The sequence below is a fragment of the Ambystoma mexicanum genome, chromosome 3p (genome assembly GCF_040938575.1).
Source record: "Ambystoma mexicanum isolate Mex_15411 chromosome 3p, UKY_AmexF1_1, whole genome shotgun sequence".
In the NCBI taxonomy this organism is placed as follows: domain Eukaryota; kingdom Metazoa; phylum Chordata; class Amphibia; order Caudata; family Ambystomatidae; genus Ambystoma; species Ambystoma mexicanum.
This window is the reverse complement of record NC_090925.1, coordinates 765,575,051-765,594,304: the sequence shown is the minus strand read 5'-3', so window position 1 is coordinate 765,594,304 and position 19,254 is coordinate 765,575,051. Positions and strand designations below refer to the sequence as shown.

Here is a 19,254-nt window from a genome sequence, read left to right as displayed (position 1 = left end):
CACGAGAAGTCTCCACAGCAGAGGCATGTGGCTACCAGAAGAGAGGGATCTCCACATCAATGTCCTGGAACTGCGAGCAGTGTCCCTCAAGGTGTTCCTTCCGTCCCTCAAGGGCAAGGTGGTGAGGGTCTAAACGGAAAATGCCACCACAATGTTTTACATCAGGAGGGTGGGGGGGTGGGGCAGATCCCTGGACACTCTCCAGAGTAGGGCAGGACTTGTGGAACTGGGCCGTCGCGGGCTGAAAGGACTTTGCACTCGCTGGATGTGGCTCGTGCTCTGAAGTTCTATGTGGCACACATAAAGTTTCCGGTAGACATCTCAACTTTTCGTGAACTTTGGTCCTGTGAACCATGGAAAGGGCTTGTCCAAGGCTTCCCTCTCCAGGTGGCTCTCTAGCTGTATCACCGGCTGGCAAACCGACCGCTGCATGGGCGTCCAAGTGCCCATTCTTCCTGAGTGATCGCTGCGAGCATGGCGTTCCTGCATGGTGTGCCCCGGCTGAACATGTGCAGGGCTGCTACGTGGATGTCCACAAATACCTTCACAAGATTCTACTGCGTCGACCGGGATTCCAGAGAGTAGTCCAGGGTGGGCCAAGCAGTGCTACGCAACTTGTTTGCTTGAAAGTGAGGCTGATCCGGAGGTAAGAGTAGTTGCTTCTGTTCTTTGCCAACCCCCGTGGTTGTGTATTGATGTACTGCTATGTATTCTTTATTCATGAGCATGTGGATCCATGCCAGACCCCATGCTGGAGAAGGAACATGTTACTTACCTGTAACTGTTCTCTAGCATGCGTCTGGCATGGATTCTCATGCAAACCCTCCCTCCTGCTCCTCTTGGTCATACTGCCACTTTATGTGCTACCAAATCTGAAGATGGCTGCCAGAGGAGGGCTTAGGGGGAGGGCAGTCATTAGCTGGGGGATGTATGACCCAGAGCTCAGTTATTGGTTTATAGGGGAAAGACAGTTAGTAAAAGAAAAAACAGTTTCACTTACAAAGGATACCCGGCCTGACTGGGAATATTCATGAGCATGTGAATCCATGCCAGGCCCGTGTTGGAGAACAGTCGTCATAGGTAAGTACTTGTTTCTTTCTCGACATGGGAGCCGGACGCAGATAGACCGATTTGCCACAGTGGCCAACTCAAAGTGCGCCTAGTTTTGCCAGCAGCTACCCTCAAGTGACCCTAGTAATCATCCAGTAGTTATTTATTCCAGTATTTGATGTAAGTGTGATAACTTAATGTTGTGCACATAATTATACAATTGTGGGTTTTGCTGTTAACCTATTCTAGGGACTGCATGCAAATATTAAAAACTAGGGTTGTGTGGGAGGATCAGTGGATGTCCCTGCAGGTCACTTTATCTTTAATATTCTGAAGCTTTGATTCTGTTTTTTTTTTTGTTTGTTTTTTTTTGGCTGCTATTGGTTTTGTAGAAAGGGCAGTGTCCGATAACGTTTCACTTTTGCATAAAAGCTTCATTTTATTGTCTACAGTATCTTTCATGTGATCCCATTATTGCTACTAACTTTGGCAGTCTCTGAATATCTAAAACCGTGCCTTGTCTCATGGCATAAGTGTTCCCCCTCTCTGTGGTCCTTCCCTGGCTCATGTCACTCGCAACCTTAAACTTGAGGGGATTTATTATCCATTGCCTCCCACTAGTCCCCTTCCACTCACCTCTACTACTGCAGCATCCTGGAACATTTTCTTTATTACGCCACCTACATCTATTATTCGAGGCAGGCCTCTTCTCAGAATACTGTCCATGTGTACCCGAGCACAGTACATACCCTAATGCATTCGCAGCAATAGGGTAACACCAATGCAAATGCAGCCTATGGAAATGGATGTCACCACAGTATCAAAGGTTGCAAAAAGATAAATTGTCAATGCTGCAATTGCACCAAGCAGATGAAATACACAGTTTGAAAATGCAGCATCTGTTCTTCTCACAGATCTAAATCATTTATGCTGATCATGAATCTAGTTCTGCACCCCATATCCAGTGTGTGATAAACCTCCCTGTCCAGTGTTTTGTTGGTGGTTGGAAGTTTTAGTTGGAACAATAGCTTCCTAGTATTTTGGCTTCTCTAGTGGGTTCTTTTAGGGGGAGTGACATTGGCCTGCTTCATGGGTTTGGGACAACTACTGGCTAAGCAGTTGTTAGAAGCTCTGTATTGTATGTGAGTATGTAACCTGGGAGTACATTTTCTTGTTTGCATCACTCATCGTGATCTTTAGTTCAGTTTATGAAAAAGCAGTTTGGGCACACCGGTCCAGTTGGATGGTCATGTGATGTTTGGGTGGGATTGTATGGGAAAGGTTTGGTACTGTTCCCAATGTCTTTAGTCTTGCAGAGTAGAATGTAATTAGATTCACAAGAAATATCTTGTGCTTCTGGGTTTGTCAACTCACAGAACATCTTAAATAATTAAATTGACTGGTTGTTTGCCTTATTGATCCGAGTAGTGTGATATGACTATTTCCCTTTTAACTGCTTTGTGATATCCCCTCATATGTATTTTGCAGCGTGTATTGTCCTCATCGGTGTTGGATCTGCGCCATTGAAGTTCCAGATTCCGGCCTGTCCTTTTAAGGTTGGCAAGCTTTAGGTTGTTCCATTTGATGGCAGATTTATACTCTGGTATTTGTTTTTTCTTTTGGGAGGGGCTACTTTATCTCATATCTTGGTAATAGAGCTACGTCCTGTCCCCATTCCATCATACTCCTTGGATTGAGCAATGGAGCTCCTTTGTTCAGCACAGTCTGCTTCTTAAAGAAATGTGAACCTCCAGGGCATGCATTACCCTACCAAACAGCATGCCTACTGGCTTACATGATCAATCCTTTCTCTATTTGAGTAGACCTAGATGCAATTGCCTAGTTTCTCTGCCAGTTTTCTGTTTTTCGTCAAAGTGCACATTTTGTTCCCTAAACGTCATCTTTTGTAACTTCCACTTAATGAGTATATTGAGTATGGATATTTTATATCCTACTCCAGCATGGGGTCTGGCATGGATTCATGCTCATGAATATTCCCTGTTGTCAGGCCGGTAATTTGCAGTAAAAGAAATAACAGCTAAACTTTCACTTACAAAGTCTTTCCTATAAAACCAGTCGCTGAGCTCTGGGTCATACTGCCACCAGCTAATGACTGCCCTCTCCCTAAGCCCCTCCTCTGGCAGCCATCTTCAGATTTTTACTGTACGTTCAAGTGTTGGTAGTCATGTTTTGCTCTGAGCTTTTCTACGTTTTAGGGCTTTTTTGATGGTTTCTATTTTTGTCAAATAGAGCCTGTGTGCCCTTTCATTAATTTGACCGAGAATTGGGGATCCGTTTTTCTGCGTCGTTCAACGCCCCTCAAGGGCAAGAATCGTTGAGTTTCATCGAAGATTCCAGAAGGTCATCAGGCCTACACCGCATGACAGACCATGTTGGAGGAGAATGAGGCGGCTCCCTCTTCAAGCTCTGCTCCAGCTGCGGATTGACGAACATGTTTGTGGAGGGCCAACACTCTCAGTTCCTCAACTGTCTCCATCCGGACCACAGGGAAGCAGATTGTGTAATCTGCCTTGGGCTCCCCAAGCGCACCGTCAAGGATCGTCACAGTAGGTTGATGTGACTGAACGCCATGCCTCTACTCCGCGCGACAAGCAGGGACATGCGTTGCCCAGTACCGGCCGCTGTGTGGAGCAGGCTTCTAAGACCTTTGAGGGAGCTCCATCCGTAGGGCCCCAAGAACAGGCCAAGCACAGAGTGTTTCTGTCAGGGTCGCCGCACAAGCTGGTCACCTCTCCAGCTCCTCCTCAAAGAGGAAATCGGCTGACCGAGGGAAGCTGCAGGAGAACCTGGAGAAGACCAAGGTGCAGGGAGAGGTGTCCAACCTGCCCCTGAAGGCCCAGGTGGTCCAAACGAAGTCCTCGACGATCGAGCTGGTGGCGGCCGTCCTCTTGAAGGTGAAAGGGACCCTGGCAGCGCCCAAAATGGGGCGGGGGGGGTTTCGGCCAAGCTGCTGAAAAATACGCTGGAGAAGAGGATGCCATCCCTAAATCCGAGACGGACCCCTCAGGATGCAAAAAGAGGACTGTGGGGGGGGAGGGTAGGGGTTGGAGGCCTCAACCATGCTCCAAGGCTTGGATATTTCCTCCTTCAATGAGGAGGACCTGGTGTCCGTTCACACGGTCCCGTTGGACGTGAGGAGGATGGCGGCGGGAAATGCTGAGGGGGGACAATGACAGGCCTACAATCAATCTCTTCTCCCCCTGCCCCCATCCCCCTCCCCCCACCACCATACCCCCTCCCTCGACACCTCCCAGGGATGTATCGCTGGACATCCTTTCAACTCTCCACAACCTGGTGTCAGATTCAGAAGAGGATGCCTCATCCACTGCCGCATATCCCCCTCCATCCAAATCCCCCCAACCCCCCTGCATACAGGTCACCGACGCCAGTTTCTCCCCCACCGAGGGGTCATTTCACGCCATGGTCGCATGTGTGTCTCGGCTCCTTCAGCCGACGCCAGAAGAGACGAAAAAGGAAAGTTTTCTTTACCAACGACGTGGAGACAAAAGGAAGACCTTTCTGGTGGTAACTCTCCTGGGCGACGTTTGGGATGAGGGCCTGGCGCTGATGAGAAACCCAGCATCAGCCCGGCGAAGAGGGATAGGCTTGAGATGAAGTACCAGGTGCCGGAGTCCGCACCCAAGCAGCCCTCCCAAGACTCAATTTTCTCAGCAGCAGCGAGTCTTCTAATCCCTCATCTTCAACCTCTGTTCCCCCGGACAGCGAGGGGAAGAAATTGGATACCATGGGTAGGAAAGTTATCTACTCGGCGGCAGCGAATGCATTTGCGATCCTGGCTATATACGACCAGGAGCGGTATTATAAGATGGCCCTGCTCCTGGAATTTCTACCTGACAAGTGGGTCGAGGCACTTGAGATCCTCCAGGATGGCGAAGTGGCATCGGACCATGCCATCACTGTGGCTCTGGATGTTGCGGACACAGGGTTCCGTCAGTTGGGGAATGGTGTCTGCGTCTGTCGTCGTGGCTGGTTGAAGGCCACCAACCTCCGTCAAGTAGTCCAGGCGACTGTGCTGGACATGCCCTTCGGGGACAACCTCTTTGGGAAAGCTGTTGACTCGTTGCAGGCCATTAAAACTGACTCTGAGACGGCCATGCTGGCCAAGATGCACCGGATGTTGGCACTGAAGACCGCCACAGTGCGGTCCATCAAGTGGCTGCTCGGCGTGTTATTGTGTATTTACCTGATCTGACTCTGCAGGTTGCGGATGCAATCCCTTTCAGGAATTCCTGTATCCTCTGTGAATCCATGTGTCAGGAAGCTTCGCAGACGAGGTTGTTCTTGACGAGGAGTTCCGTCGAGTGATAATGTGGTGGGGTGTGCACGCCAACATCCCAGGGAGCACAGATTTCCAGAACCCCTATACCAGTAGGCTGTCATCACAGACTCTTCCTTGGAGGGCTGGGGAGCCCACACAGGAATACGGATGTCTCCACGCCAGAGGCTACTGGATGAGAGGGATCTCCACTTTAATGTCCTGGAGGTGCAGGCAGTGTTCTGGGCCCTCCAGAAGTTCCTTCCGTCCCTCAAGGGCAAGGTAGTGAGTCTTCCCGACAATACTACCACAATGTTCTACATAGGGAGGCCAGGGTGGAGGTGGGGGGGGAACAGATCGCTGATGTTAGGCGCAGAACTTGTTGCACTGAGCCGTCACCCAAGAGATGATCTGCATTCCTTTTCACCTGGCGGGAGTCGAACACCATCTGAGATTCCCTCAGCAGGGAGCTGCGCTCTTGCCAGGAGTGACAACTTCGACAGGATCAAGTGGACAACCTCTTCCTCAAATGGGGCAGACACCAGATCGATCTGTTTGCGACGGCAACAAATTCCAAAGGGCTGAGATTCGCCAGCATGTTACACCACCTGAGGAGCATGGGGGACGTGTTTTCCATCCTGTGGGAATGCATGTTCCTGTACGCGTTTCCCCCCTGATGCCGCACCTGGTGCGAGTCATCAATCGACTCCAACGGTGCCGATGCAGGATGATCCTCGTCATCCCGGCATGGCCGAGGCAGATTTGGTACCTGGATCTTCTCAGCATGTCGGCATCGCCCCCGTCAAGCTGCCAGTGGTCGTGGATCTGCTCGCCAAAGTACATCACAACCCAGGATTGCTGAACCTGAAGGCTTGGCTCGTGCAGAACTTCCGGCGCACTGCAGGGCGGTCCTTGCCAGAGCCAACGCGTTGTCATCTCTTCAGTGCAGTGGGCACAAGTGGAAACGTTTCGCAATATGGTTCCGGGTGCAGAAGATCAACCCTATGAGGGTCTCGGCTCCACAGATTCTTCCGTACTTGTCCTTGGCCAAGGAGGGGCTGGCACACGCCTCGATCAAGGTGCATCTGGCAGCTATCTCCCGCTACACCAGGTCTCTAGGACGGTTTTCTCTTTGGTCCCACCATCTAGTCCAGGAGTTCCTCAAAGGACTGGTTCCATCGTTCCTGCCTTTGGTCCTGTGAACCATGGGAAGGCCTTGTCCAAGGCTTCCAGCTCCAGGTGGCTCTCCGGCTACATCACACTGTCACTGGTTGGCAAACCAACCGCTGCCCGGCAGTCTGAGAGCCCATTCCACCAGAGCGATCGCTGCGACAGCGTTCATGTCTGGTGTGCCCCTGCTGGACATCTTCAGGGCTGCTACATGGAGGTCCAGGCGCACCGTCACAAGATTCTACTGCATCAACAGGTATTCCAGAGAGGAGTCTAGAGTCGGCCAAGCAGTGCTACGCAACCTGTTCGCTTGAAGGTGAGCCTGTTCCGGAAGTAAGAGTGTTTGCTTCTGTTGAGCCTTGCCATCTCCCGTTGTTTAATGTTGTACTCCTATGTAGTCTTTATTCATGAGCATGTGAATCCATGCCAGATCCCATGCTGAAGAAGGAACAAGTTACTTACCTGTATCTGTTCTCCAGCATGGGTCTGGCATGGATTCACATGCGAACCCTCCTGCCGCCTCCTCTGCGGCTCTTCTCTTGGTCCTACTGCCACTTTACGTGCTACCAAATCTGAAGATGGCTGCCAGAGGGGCTTAAGTAGAGGGCAGTCATTGGCTGGGGGCTATGACCCAGAGACCAGTGATTGGTTGTTAGGAGAAAGACAGTTCAGAAACGAAACTGAAACAGATTTTTTTCTTTACCGGGGATTCCCAGCCTGATGACGGAGAATATTCATGAGCATGTGAATCCATGCAGACCCATACTGGAGAACAACAGTTACAGGTAAGTAACTTCCTTCCTGCCCTTCTGTGCCCACTGGAGCCAGAGACAAAACTAACAAGGGGCTCAATCCTGGATTGGGGCTCAGAGTAAAACCCAAGGAAGACCTCATAACTAGAAAATGGTGGGGGGGGGGGAGACTGGGGCCATTTTGACAAAATGGGTGCTATACTGCAGCCGAGGATTCAGCCTGCGGTAGAAAAGCACAATGGTAGGAAAATTAAACCACTGCCACCAGCCATTTAAGGTAGTGAGATCTACATAAGAAATGTTACATGAGTAGGTAGGATAAGGTTACTCCCCAGCACTCCACATAAGATGCTGTGTGCTGGACCTTCAAAGAGAAAAGGTAAGTATAGTCAATTTCACTTTACTATTCTTGGGAACGGTAGCTCACACAAGAAAAGATATTTAAACCTTATGAGAAATCTAAAGGATTTCTGACACTGCACTGAAGGTGCTGTCTCACCATACAAAAGGTAGATGCCTATGCAGTTTGTTAGACTCCAAAAAACAAAACAAAGCAAACACATAATCCAAATCAGGTCAAAACACACAAGTGAGATTAAGGTCCCACTCACTCCAGGGTAAAATGTTAAAAGACTAGCAAAAGAGCTGGGGGTCATTTAGGTTGAATGTAATTTGCACAGAAATTAGATTTTTCCCTACCACCAGTCCTTTAGTTCAGGAAACTGTTGCTATGGCAGGACTTCATGGGATAACAACACGTACCAGTCTTCCTCCTCTTACAGGACACCGTATTAATCAGGGGACCAGTACAGGAAAGGATTCCAGTCTTACAGGTGTTCACAGCGGTGCCGTGACTCAGCCCAATCAAGGAGCCAGTCCGGCAAGCAAGCATGACCAGCCCCAGGGTACGTCCCTCCCACTTCAGCACTCAAGTGGGAGGACGCCTGTCAAAGTTCGTCGACGAATGGACAGTAATCACAACCGACAAATGGGTGACAAACCCCTCCTCCAGCAAGGCCATTTGCTGGAATTCGTAGACTATCCACCGGACATTCCTCCCAAGCACAAACCAGAAAGACTACGACACCTCTTGCTTCAGTGAGTGCAGGTTCTGCAGCGAAAGGCCGCAGTGAAGAAGGTTTCCGAGAAGCAAGTGGGGCACAGTTGTTTACTCCTGCTACTTCCTGGTTTTGAAGAAAGCACTGCACAAGTCTCGGAGGGGGGGTCCAGGGGGGTCCAGTGGTGCCTCCTCTTCGACATAAGGGTGCTCAACAAGTTCCTAAAATCGCAAACATTCTGCATGGTCATGCTACAGCAGGTGTTGTTGCAGCTACAACAAGAACATTTGTTGTTGTCCCCTGACCTCGAGGACGCCTACTTCCACATCCCTATTTGCCTCACTCCAGCGATGCCTTTGCTATGTGGTGTCAGTGTTAGAGCAGTTTTTCTGACGTTCTACCCAACTTCATCAAAACCATTTAACTGAGACAGTACAAGACTTCATTCTTGGGATAGGGCTGTCTCGTTGGTAGCATAGACTGAGCAGCCAGGCTTATTTTAGGAGGGATAGAGGGCTGTAGACGGGTACAAAGAATCTATAACGCACAAATGAATCGATTAGAAGCACGGACAACCAGAAGTATTATAAAAAATTAAGATTTATTTGTAATACAATTAGGTCAAGTTAAGTCTTGGGGTAAGTAGTAATCGGTCATAAACACATTATAAAAAAACGCAATGCTTGAAGGTACACAGACCAAAGTATATAACCTTATTTGGAACACCGAACAGTAGTTCTAGGGAAGTCAGACCGTTTTAAACACATTCAGTAAAGGACACACCTATTCTTGGTTAGTAAGACCAATGGTTACTTTCAGATTACATTCAGTAATACCATAGTAATAGACCCTAACAGTTGTACTGTGATGCTCCTTAAGAAATCATGTAATGAGTCAACTGGACAGTATGTTTTGTGAATAGTGGAACACTTATTCTAGGTACAGTAAAAACCTATAACTACTTTTGTGATATGTTATACTAGGTGAGTAAAGCCGAAGGATGTAATATTCAATTACAGGTGCTTTTGAGATCAGTGACACACAGATTGAGGTAAGCAGTAACTCTTGTAACTTATTTTTTGTTGGTACACATCTAACTCAAGGTAAGTAAAACCCATATAGTTTTTCAAGGAGCTATCGGGCAGGTATAAACCGAAGACTGTTTTTGTGTCTGCTTAAAACAGAACAGGGAAAGCAAAACCCAGTGTTACACTTTATGAATGACTCGGTTATTCTAGGTAGGTAAAACCTAATGCATACTTATTCTGGACAGGCTAACAGCAAGTCGGGGGGAAGCAAGACCCAGTTGGGGAACACTCATACATTTATCCTAACAGGAATAGTTAAAGGTATTTGTAGCGTGCACCGTCACCAACGGAGTTGGTCCCGAGGCGCTCTGGCAGATCTGCAAACGAGAAGGTGGGATGGGTTAGTAGGTGAAGCGTGGAGTAGGATAGTGAGAGGAGTGCTGTTCTGTTGGCAGCTTCAACTCGGTATACACCGGGTGCTGAGCTTTGGTGAGAGTATCGGATCAATGTCAGTTCTCGTGTGATGTTGGTGCGGCTTATGTGTTGCAGTGTTGTGAAGTGCGTGTAGGCTGTTGTGCGAGAGATGGTTGTGAGATTTTTGAGTGAAATACGTCTGCAGAAATGCTGGGGGGTTTTTTGTTAGTGGGTTGTATGAAGTTTAACATGCTAACATTCAGAACGCCGTCCGAGTGTGGCGCTCGGCAGTCCTCCCAATCTCATCAGGGTGGGCGAAGGGGTTACGCCTGGCAAGATTTTAGGTTTGTGTGAGGCGTTCCCTGTGCTGTTCTAACGCGCTCTGTAAGTGTTCCAATTGCTCCTCGCCGTTTTATTCTAGCGAGCTCTGTAGGTGTTCTAATGCTGATGGATTGATTAATGTGGGTTTGGGTGTCTATTCTCCTCCTTGGGTGCTGGGGCTGGTGTTGTGGTCTCCTCTCACAAACTGTCTATCTAAATGTGTCTGCTGGGGGTTCGGATATGGTACGTCCGGGAGGCAATGGATGGGTCATTTAGGGCTTTCGTCTCGAGTATGTGATCAGTCTATGGTGACCTCCTTTTGTGGCTATTTACCTTAATATCTTATGGTCTGTCGTGGGGTCTGTTCTTTGGGTTCTGTGTATGTCCATTTTGGGAGTGACCGAGATTGGTGTTATTTTTCTCGATGCTGTGTGCTGTGGACCTGCAAAGAGAAAAAGTAAAGTCAATTTCACTTCACTATTCTTGGGAACGGTAGCTCACACAAGAAAAAATATTTAAACCTTATGAGAAATCTAAGGGATTTCTTTGTGACACTGCACTGAAGGTGCTGTGTCTCACCATACAAAAGGTAGATGCCTATGCAGTTTGTCAGACTCCAAAAACAAAGCATAGTGAAGTGAAACCAACAGCATTACTTTTGGGAAGAGGCACAACCAATTCACAGGTGAGTAAAATAACCTTATTTCTGCTTTTCAGATTGGCAAAACATTTCTAAGGTAAGTAATAACTTTGTAACTGTTCACTCCGAGTTAGTTAGCAACCAACTTCTTTTGCAAGTAACTTTTAAACATGTCTCTTCTAGGCAAAAGGCGCAATCCTTTAAAAGTAATTCTCTTATTCTTGGAACATGATTCTCAGTGGCAGAAGTGGAGAGGGGTGGGTCACTAGGGTCTAGTGGCCAACAGGCAGTGTCAGGATAGGCTCTTAAGTAGCTAAAGTCGAAGTTCCTAAGGGATTCCATTCAACAGGTGATTATTTTACTTTAGAGTTAGTTGAGGGTCCAGGGGCTTCACAGAAGACACCATAGGAGGATGCCAACAGTGACCTTGGGTGAACTGGACGAGAGGCCTCCCAATCACAGAAAACACCCCAAAGCTACACAGGAATCACAAGATAAGTAAATACCCAAGCCAGCACAGTACCTGAGCACAGATGATTTTGCAGCAGGAGGACTTCAGGATCTGCAGCCAAAAAACTGGTCGGTGGATTCCTTGTCATGACTGAAAACAGGACCTTGGCAGGGACTTTGCAGCAGGGATCCGCGGGGAAGGGTCTAGGCGAGGATTTCCTCATGCTTGGATGCGGCTCTTTGGATTTGGTGCCTTTTCAGGAGCACAGAAGAAGACAGGATATCGATGGTCGGATTCTCGTTGTTACAAAGGTCCAGCACTCTCAGACTTTTCGGACTGGAATCGTGCCTCTGGAAATCCAGCAGTAGGCCCACTAAGTTTAAGTGAGATTCAGAAGACTGTGCACCGCACAATGACTCGAAGTCCCAGGGTATTGGGTTATTGCAGTCCCTCGAGGTCACAGCACGGTGTGGGATGGCTCAAATGCAGTTCTTTTTTTTAAATGTTTTATTTTTATTTAATTGCTTTGCAATGTTTACAAAAGGTTAATTTTTACATACAACTTTACTACCATGTTTTCCAATTTGTCATCTTATGGGTTTTTCCCTTTTGCTCTGGGAATTGTGTGTCTTTCCTGTGTTTGGTTATATAGCCAATTTGGAGGACCTGGAAGTGTAAAAGAAGTTGGAAAGGACATAAGGGAACGGCAAATGGGAAGATGTGAAAGTGTCTAAGTCTTTTTAGTGTGGCATCAGTCCGATTACAAACTTGGGTCAATCGTTGTGGTAATTGTTATACTCCTTGTACCGCATGAGTTGGTGTCAGCTACACGTATAGAACGCATGAATGAGACCACTGCAATCACCCACGCTGGTCTTTCCCCGTTGATCAGGTTTACCCGCAAAGCTTTCTCGTCATAACACTGGAGATTTTTCACCAATGGCTCCAGATATTTTTCCCCCTCCTCCTTTAGGCCCAGGCAATGAAGCATAGGTGGTTGGTGGATTCAACTGTATCTCCTGAGTTACAAAATCTGCAAGTGTTCCTTTCCAATTTGCCCCGGATGGCGTTAATCTTGTTGGTGGCAAGCAGATTCAATCATATTCTTAGAAAAGTATCTATGTAGAGTCTACTTGGTAACTTTGGCAGGTATCCCGGGAGTTGATTTAATTTTTTAGCATTCGGGGGTAGGCTGGTTGTGAGCAAGCAACAGCTTGGTCCAGCGTGTAATGATCCAATCATCATCATCCATCAGTTTATATATATATTCATTATTTTACTCTACTGGGGTTCATACTGAGATCTTGTTCAGAGCAACAGAGTTGATCCAGCTTAGGTCTGATTTTGTTTGATCATTGACTTAAAGATTTGCTGGAACTGTTTAGAAGTTATTTGTTTATGATTTGGAAGATTGCTTGACTTGTGGATGACTTGATTTTTTAAAATAAAGCCAGGCTGTTTCACTCTACTATTGCGTGTAACGAGAAGAGACGTGGCTCTCTGAATAATCAATATGGCAGTGGAGTTCGGAGGGTGAGGGGGGGGGAGATATAGCACCTTACGCCAAAATAGGCCTTCCAACCTTGGCCATAGTTTACATGGAATGTTTGGGGGAGCTTCGGCTCCGTAAGTCAATGCAGGTCTTTTTAGTCTAGTGGGTCACACCAGGCTCTTGGTCTGGGTTGTCATTTCCGAGTCCCAGGTCGATTGAAAGGTAGGGCTACAGCAGGCTTATGTTACACAGCAGGCTCTCCGGTCGCTGGAAATAGTCTCTGCCTCTTTTCCTTCATCCTCTTCGGTTTTGGTTCCATTGGTAGACTTGTCTTCAGCGTCCAGGTTCAGGGTATTTAACGGGCACTACAACACAACTTCTGCATTCGCTACCTGCATTTTGCAACAAAGGGCGGTCTGGTTGTCAAATCGGGATAGCCAGCCCCCACTGGGATTTGTCCAGTGGTCGAAGTGTACAAAAAGGTAGTGGAGCTATGTTCCATGCTGGCCTGCACCCACTCCCCACAAACCACATCCCCATGCCCCCCTCCCCCACACAATCCAAATCCCCAAACTCTTGCACCTGCTGTTTAAGGGAATGTTCAATGCAGTGCACTGAAAGTGCAAGCTTCAACGTCTTCCTACACTTTTATTTTAAAACGAAACCATTCCGGAACGGTTTCTTTTTAAAATAAAAGTATAGAAGCTGTAAAAGATAATTTAAAGAAAGTAGAGGAGCATCGCTCCCGCTCACTTCGACCACTGGATTTGTCCCCATTCAGGCAAGGAGGAAAACAAAGGGCTGCAGATTTTTGGACTCCTCCCTCGCTTGCTGCCTTCACAGACAGACTGGAGCCTGGATGTGGAAATCCAGGGGATGCCCGCCGAAGATAAAATTCACACAAGAATTTCCCGCACTGGAAGTCGGAGGAATGGAAGAAGAAAGGACCAGGAACACTAAAATGGCGAAAAGCAAGACTGGGCCATTTTGGTAAAATTAGCACCCTTGGGTACCTTTACTGCAGCTGTGATCACAGCCCGAGGTAAAGGTGCACCGAATTAGTAAAAGGTATCGCTGCCACCAGCCATTGAAGGTAAGCTTGTCCCTGTAACATAATTGTTTTCGTGTGAAACGGATATTGCATCTCCCCAGCACTCCAAATAAGGTGGGGTGTGCTGTGCTGGTTCCACCTAATAAAATGTAAAAGGGATCCAAAGATCTTTTCTACCCTTGGAAACTGTAGTTCTCTCAAGGTTAGCCAGAGAATGTTAAAGGGGAGCCCAAAGGGCAACCCAGCAACAATAGGCAGTATGTGCCAAATGTTGTTTAAGAGGATAGAATTAAAAAGACACTATGGAGAGGCTAAACAATTGACACCCATAAAAAGAGTAGAAGACTGCGAATGTGGAAAAAGGTCCCTACTCACTGACGTATAAGGAAAAATATACCACCAGTAAAGCAAAAAGTAATGGGATTGACACAGGTCGAGAAGATTGATAATATGAAAATCTTAGCTAACAGTCAGGAGTACATTATCAGTTCAAAGATCTTCCGTTCAGCCTTTAGTCCGCCCTGCAAGTATCTACCAAGTGCCTTGCACCAGTGGTGACTCACCTGCAGCAGAGGGGCGTCCATGTCTACCTGTACCTGGGCGACTGGTTAGTGAGGGCCCCCTCCTCTCCGCTGGCAGAAACTAACCGTGCCATTACCAGCCGGTGTCTACAGCAACTGGGCTTTTCTATCAACTTCCCAAAGTCATGCCGGGTTACATCTCAGCAGGTGCTCTCTCGGAGCAACACTCAACACCCAGACCTGCACCGCCAGGCCCTTGGACGAAGGGGTGTTGGCTTTTTTACACAAGGTGCGATACCTCAACAGCGCCCAAGTGACGCCAGTCCGCAACTATAAATCCCGGCTGGGGATGTTATGCATCCCGTTCATATCCAACTGCCGATTTATACATGAGACCGGTTCAGGAATTCTTCGATGCCCGCTGGGTCCTGTCCTCGGGGTCCTGGGACAACAGCATTACCTTAACACCAGCTTTTAGACAAAGCATTAGCTGGTGGTCAGTAAGAGAACAACTGGTGCAGGGCTCCCCCTTCAGACTGCCGGACCACCTGGTGACTGTCACGCTGGATGCTTCACTGGGGCGCCGGGGCGCCCACTGTCAAGACCCAACACACCAGAGGCCTTTGGTCGGAAGAGGAAAAGAGCCAGCATATCAATCTGCTGGAGCTTCGAACTATTTTCTTGGCCCTGGGGAAGGTGTTGCATATTTACACAGACAGCACAATGTTGATGTTTTCTGTCCGCAAGCAGAGATGTACAAGGTCTGGATGAGCTGTGGCCATATCTACTATCCCTGGCTCAATCTGGGTTAACGCATTCCTCCATGAAGGTGCATCTAGTGGCGAGCGTGCCTTACCTAGTCTCATCGGCTGGTGGAGGAGTTATTACAGGAGCTCTTCCTGTCTTTTCCACCAGTCCGGCGCCAGCATGGGGGCTCAATGTGCTACACTCTAAGACTAACAAAGCCACCTTTCGAGCCCATGCACCAAGCATCCTTTCCTGGAAAATTGCATTCTCCAGCATGGGGTCTGGCATGGATTCACAAGCTCATGAATATTCCCCGTCGTCCGGCTGGGAATCCTCTGTAAAGAAAAAAATCTGTTTGTTTTGTTTCTGAACTGTCTTTCTACTAGTAACCAATCACTGGTCTCTGGGTCATACTGAATCGAGTGCTGGCCGAGTATCTTTGAATGCTGCAAGTGGAGTGAATAAACCCCTCTGGGTGTATAGATTGACTCTGTACTTTATTGCTTGATCGTATGGATGTTTCCATTTCAACTTGTTCATTACTGAATTGTGAATTGCAGTCTTGATCCCTACATTTGTGGAGGTGTGGCGATACTCTAGCGGACTGTGACGCTTTGTTGAAGTATTGATTTCTCATTTGGAGGGAAACCAGCAAATTTGTCATTCTGTGACGTGCTTTGAAGTTTCACCATTTAAAGGCTTGGAGTTTGTTTTCCTTTTACCCTCTTGGGTGCCTGAATCTACCCTTTCAACACGGTGTGGAAGAGATTAGTGGATGCTTTTAAATTTATCCCCTGAAGAATGTTCGCCTGAACTGGGCAGTTAAGAACAGAAACATGTTGGGATGCTTGTTGTTTTAGTGACACATTGAGATTTTTTTGTATGTTATGTGATATCTTTTGTGTCTTATAAATAAGTTATTTGATGTTTTACATTTGTTTTATATTTGTTTTTTAATGTTTAGTACACTGTGTTAGGTGAGGGTAGTGTTTTTTGTTTAAATTCAGTTTAAATTATTTGAATAATAAACTTGTTATACATTTGTGTAAATCAGTTATAGCAGACGGTCCATTTTTTCAGGACTAGTGATGCTGGAAAACCTTATAGAGTTTTTGTGTGAGGGGGTTGGAGGCAAGTAAACAACACATATCATCTTGCTCTTTATTGTATTACATGCTTCCCCTAGTACTGGCCGGTCCCAGGAAGAAACTCCCTCAGAAAAGAGGTTGGGGGAAGTCCATCTGCAGGTGCCAGCGCGCGAATGACAAGGTCGCAGTAAACTACTAGTTCTATGGCGAGCCTACCGGTGCTCCCGCTAAGTAAAAGTCCTTGACTGTGTCTAAACTTCACTTCCCATCGGTGGATGCCTCCATCGCAATGCCATCATTGGAGGTTCAGTCAGCCAGAACAACTTGGTCATCGGCACCCACGTCTTGGTGGTGTCCATGGTCAGGACGACAGCTACTCCAAGAGTCACTGCCACCATGGCGTGAGTTGGCTGCTGTGGCGCCTATGAATGCCCCTGAAAAGGGGACCACTCCCCTTACTGCTCCACCCCCCTTAAGGCTCCTGCCAATCCTAACGGTACGAGCCTACGGCTGTCCCGGAGAAGCTGACGCAGATTTATACCAGCTTGGACAAGGGCGAGGATTACCTGCCTTAAGATTATTCGGACCACGAAGGGGGTCAGGGACCCGTCTCACTTGGGGGGTGGGGGAGAGGGTCTCAACGGAGGGAGCCCAGTTCACTGCCTTGCCAAAGGAAGTGCACCAGTCCTCAACCACCCAGTTGTTCCTTTCACACCTCAGCCGAGAGAAGTGTCCTTGGACATACTGACAACGCTGCACACACTGGTCTTGCTTGGAAATCCATCAGCGACTGCCTCCCTTTCCAGGTTCTGCAGTCTAGGGGGCCTGCAAGACTGCAGCCTCGGAGCCCACCCTAACACAAGGCAAAGGACCTACCAGGCCCAAGGAGTCGCCGGACGCCTCCACCTCAGGATTTGACTCAGACTAGGGATCCGGCAACACACAGCCAGCACGGATACGGTGGCAACGGACACTGACAAGGTGGATGACTTTGTGCCAGCAGACGGGTAGCCGTTTGGTACAGATGAACCCCACAGGGCCTCTCCACTGGATGAGGTCGGCTTGCTTCATGCTATAATGTCCAGGACCTTGGAGCGGTTTCCACTGCTACCTAAGGAGACTAAAAAGGACAGATTCCTTTACCAAAGGCGAGTCCTGACAGAAGACCATGTCCGTCCCCTCACTGGATATCTGGGAGGAGGTATTGACCCTAATGAAGACCCTGAACACCCCTCAGCCCAAACGGGATAGACTCTAGAAGAAATATATGGTCCCAGACTCTGTACCCAAGTGCCTGAGGTACCAGCCTTCAGCCGCAACCAGGAAGCGATTAGTGAATCCACCGCCGTCCATTGTGGCCCCTGATCAGGAGGGGAAGAAGCTGGATGCAATGGAAAAAAGGATTATTTACACTGCTGCTGGCACCATTAAAGCCGCTAACGCCCTGGCCATTTTGTCCTGCTATGACCAGCAGCTGTGGATTTCTTACCCAATGATAAAGTGAAAGTGCTGGCGCTGTTCCAGGAAAGAAAGTGGCCTCGGACCATGCCATTACAGTGGCAGTGGACATCGGACACAGGTTTCTGGTAAATGGGCAACGAGTGTCCCTTCAGCAGCAGCGATGGCTCAAAGCCACCAACTTCTGACCAGAGGTTCAGTCCAAAGTGTTGGATATGCCATTTGATGATGAGAACCTGTTTAGTAGAGTCTCTGCAAGTGATCAACATGGAGACTGCACTTTCACTGGGTACCCTACAGCAATGTCGGTCGTCCTTTTGTTAGTTCATTAGGAATGTCTGGCAGCTCCTCCAAGGGATAGTAACACCCCTTATCGTCAACCTTCCCGCTCCACGACGCAAGAAGCGTACTGAGGTCGCTCACAGGCATATGGTAGCGGAGGACAGCAGGACCTCGACACCGAAGCAGGCCTGAACCGGCTGGGGATTCAGCCCCCCACTTGTGCACCCCAGTGGGAGGCTGGCTGGCGAGGTTTGTCAGTGCGTGGAAGAACATCACTACCGACAGATGGGTGCTGGATGCTCTTGGACAGGGGCACACTTTGGAGTTCCAACGCAGGTGTCCTCATATTACACCAGTGGCTCAACCATAACAGCATGTGACGCAGCTCCTGCAGGAGGTCCATGTCATGTTAAAAAAGGGGGCGATAGAGCCCGTCCCCCAGCGGCTCCGGATGTGTACTCCAGAAACCTTCTGGTCCGAAAGAAGGCAGGGGGGTGAAGGCCGATCCTGGACCTGAGACGCCGCAACATGTACTTGAAGTCTCAGAAATTCTGGGTGGTCCTGTTGCATGTACTTGGCCAACTGTAACAGGGAGATTTCCTGGCGTCTCTGGATCTGAAGGACGCGGATGCCTACTTCCCACCATTCATCAGAAACACTGCAAATTCCTGCGGTCCATGGTGCAGGGACGACACTATTAGTTCAAGGCACTTCCCTTCAGCCTGAAGTAGTCCCCAAGGGTCTTTAAGAAGTGATTGGCTCTAGTGGCAGCACACCTTTGCCTTGAGGGCATCCACGTCTACCCTTATCTGGACGATTGGCCCATTCTGTCTCACTTCCACCCGTTGGCGAGCGAACACACAAGGAATGTCTGTCTGCTGACAGATTTGGGATTTTCCATAAATTATCCAAAGTCCTGCTTGGAGCCATCACAGAACACTGTTTCTGGGCACCCAACTCGACAGTTGCGTGTCTGGCGTGTTCCTCGGAAGAGAGGGTGGTAGCTGTCCCGGGTAATGTAAGGTGCCTGTCTGCATGATTGGCTACAGTGCGATCTGTCAAGTTGCTGCTGGGCATGATGTCCTCCCACATCATCCTCATCCGCCTTTGCAGACTGCTGATGCGACCTCTTCGGCAGTTTCTGGATGCAAGGTGGCTGCAGGTATCGGGATCCTGCATGTACAAGATCACCCTCAATGAGCAGTGCCGACAGACAATACCGTTGTGGTGCGAGTGCCCTCATCTCTCAGAAGGGACGTCGTTCCAAGTCCTGCCGTACCAGGAGACAGTCGCCACAGATGTTTCCCTGGAAGGCTGGGGAGCCCACACGGTGCAGTTGCACACTAGAAGCTTCTGGCAAACTTCTGGGCCTTTGTATCCTTCGTGCTGTTGCTGAGGCAAAGTGATGATCTTCACGGACAACACCCACCATAT

At 48.5% G+C, this 19,254-nt stretch overlaps 1 protein-coding gene across 2 annotated transcripts in view; it reads left to right on the top strand.

Annotated features, from left to right (window-relative positions):
- LOC138580836 (serine/arginine repetitive matrix protein 2-like) overlaps nt 1-19,254 on the top strand; it is a 1,087,536-nt gene that overhangs the window by 1,062,472 nt on the left and 5,810 nt on the right. The window contains exon 14 of one of the 2 annotated variants that reach the window (XM_069651698.1): nt 2,539-2,606. The exons of the other annotated variant lie outside the window; for it this stretch is intronic. Coding sequence (XP_069507799.1) covers nt 2,539-2,605 — 67 coding nt within the window. The 3' untranslated portion in view covers nt 2,606. The remainder of the gene's footprint in view (nt 1-2,538; nt 2,607-19,254) is intronic. 2 annotated transcript variants of the gene reach the window in all.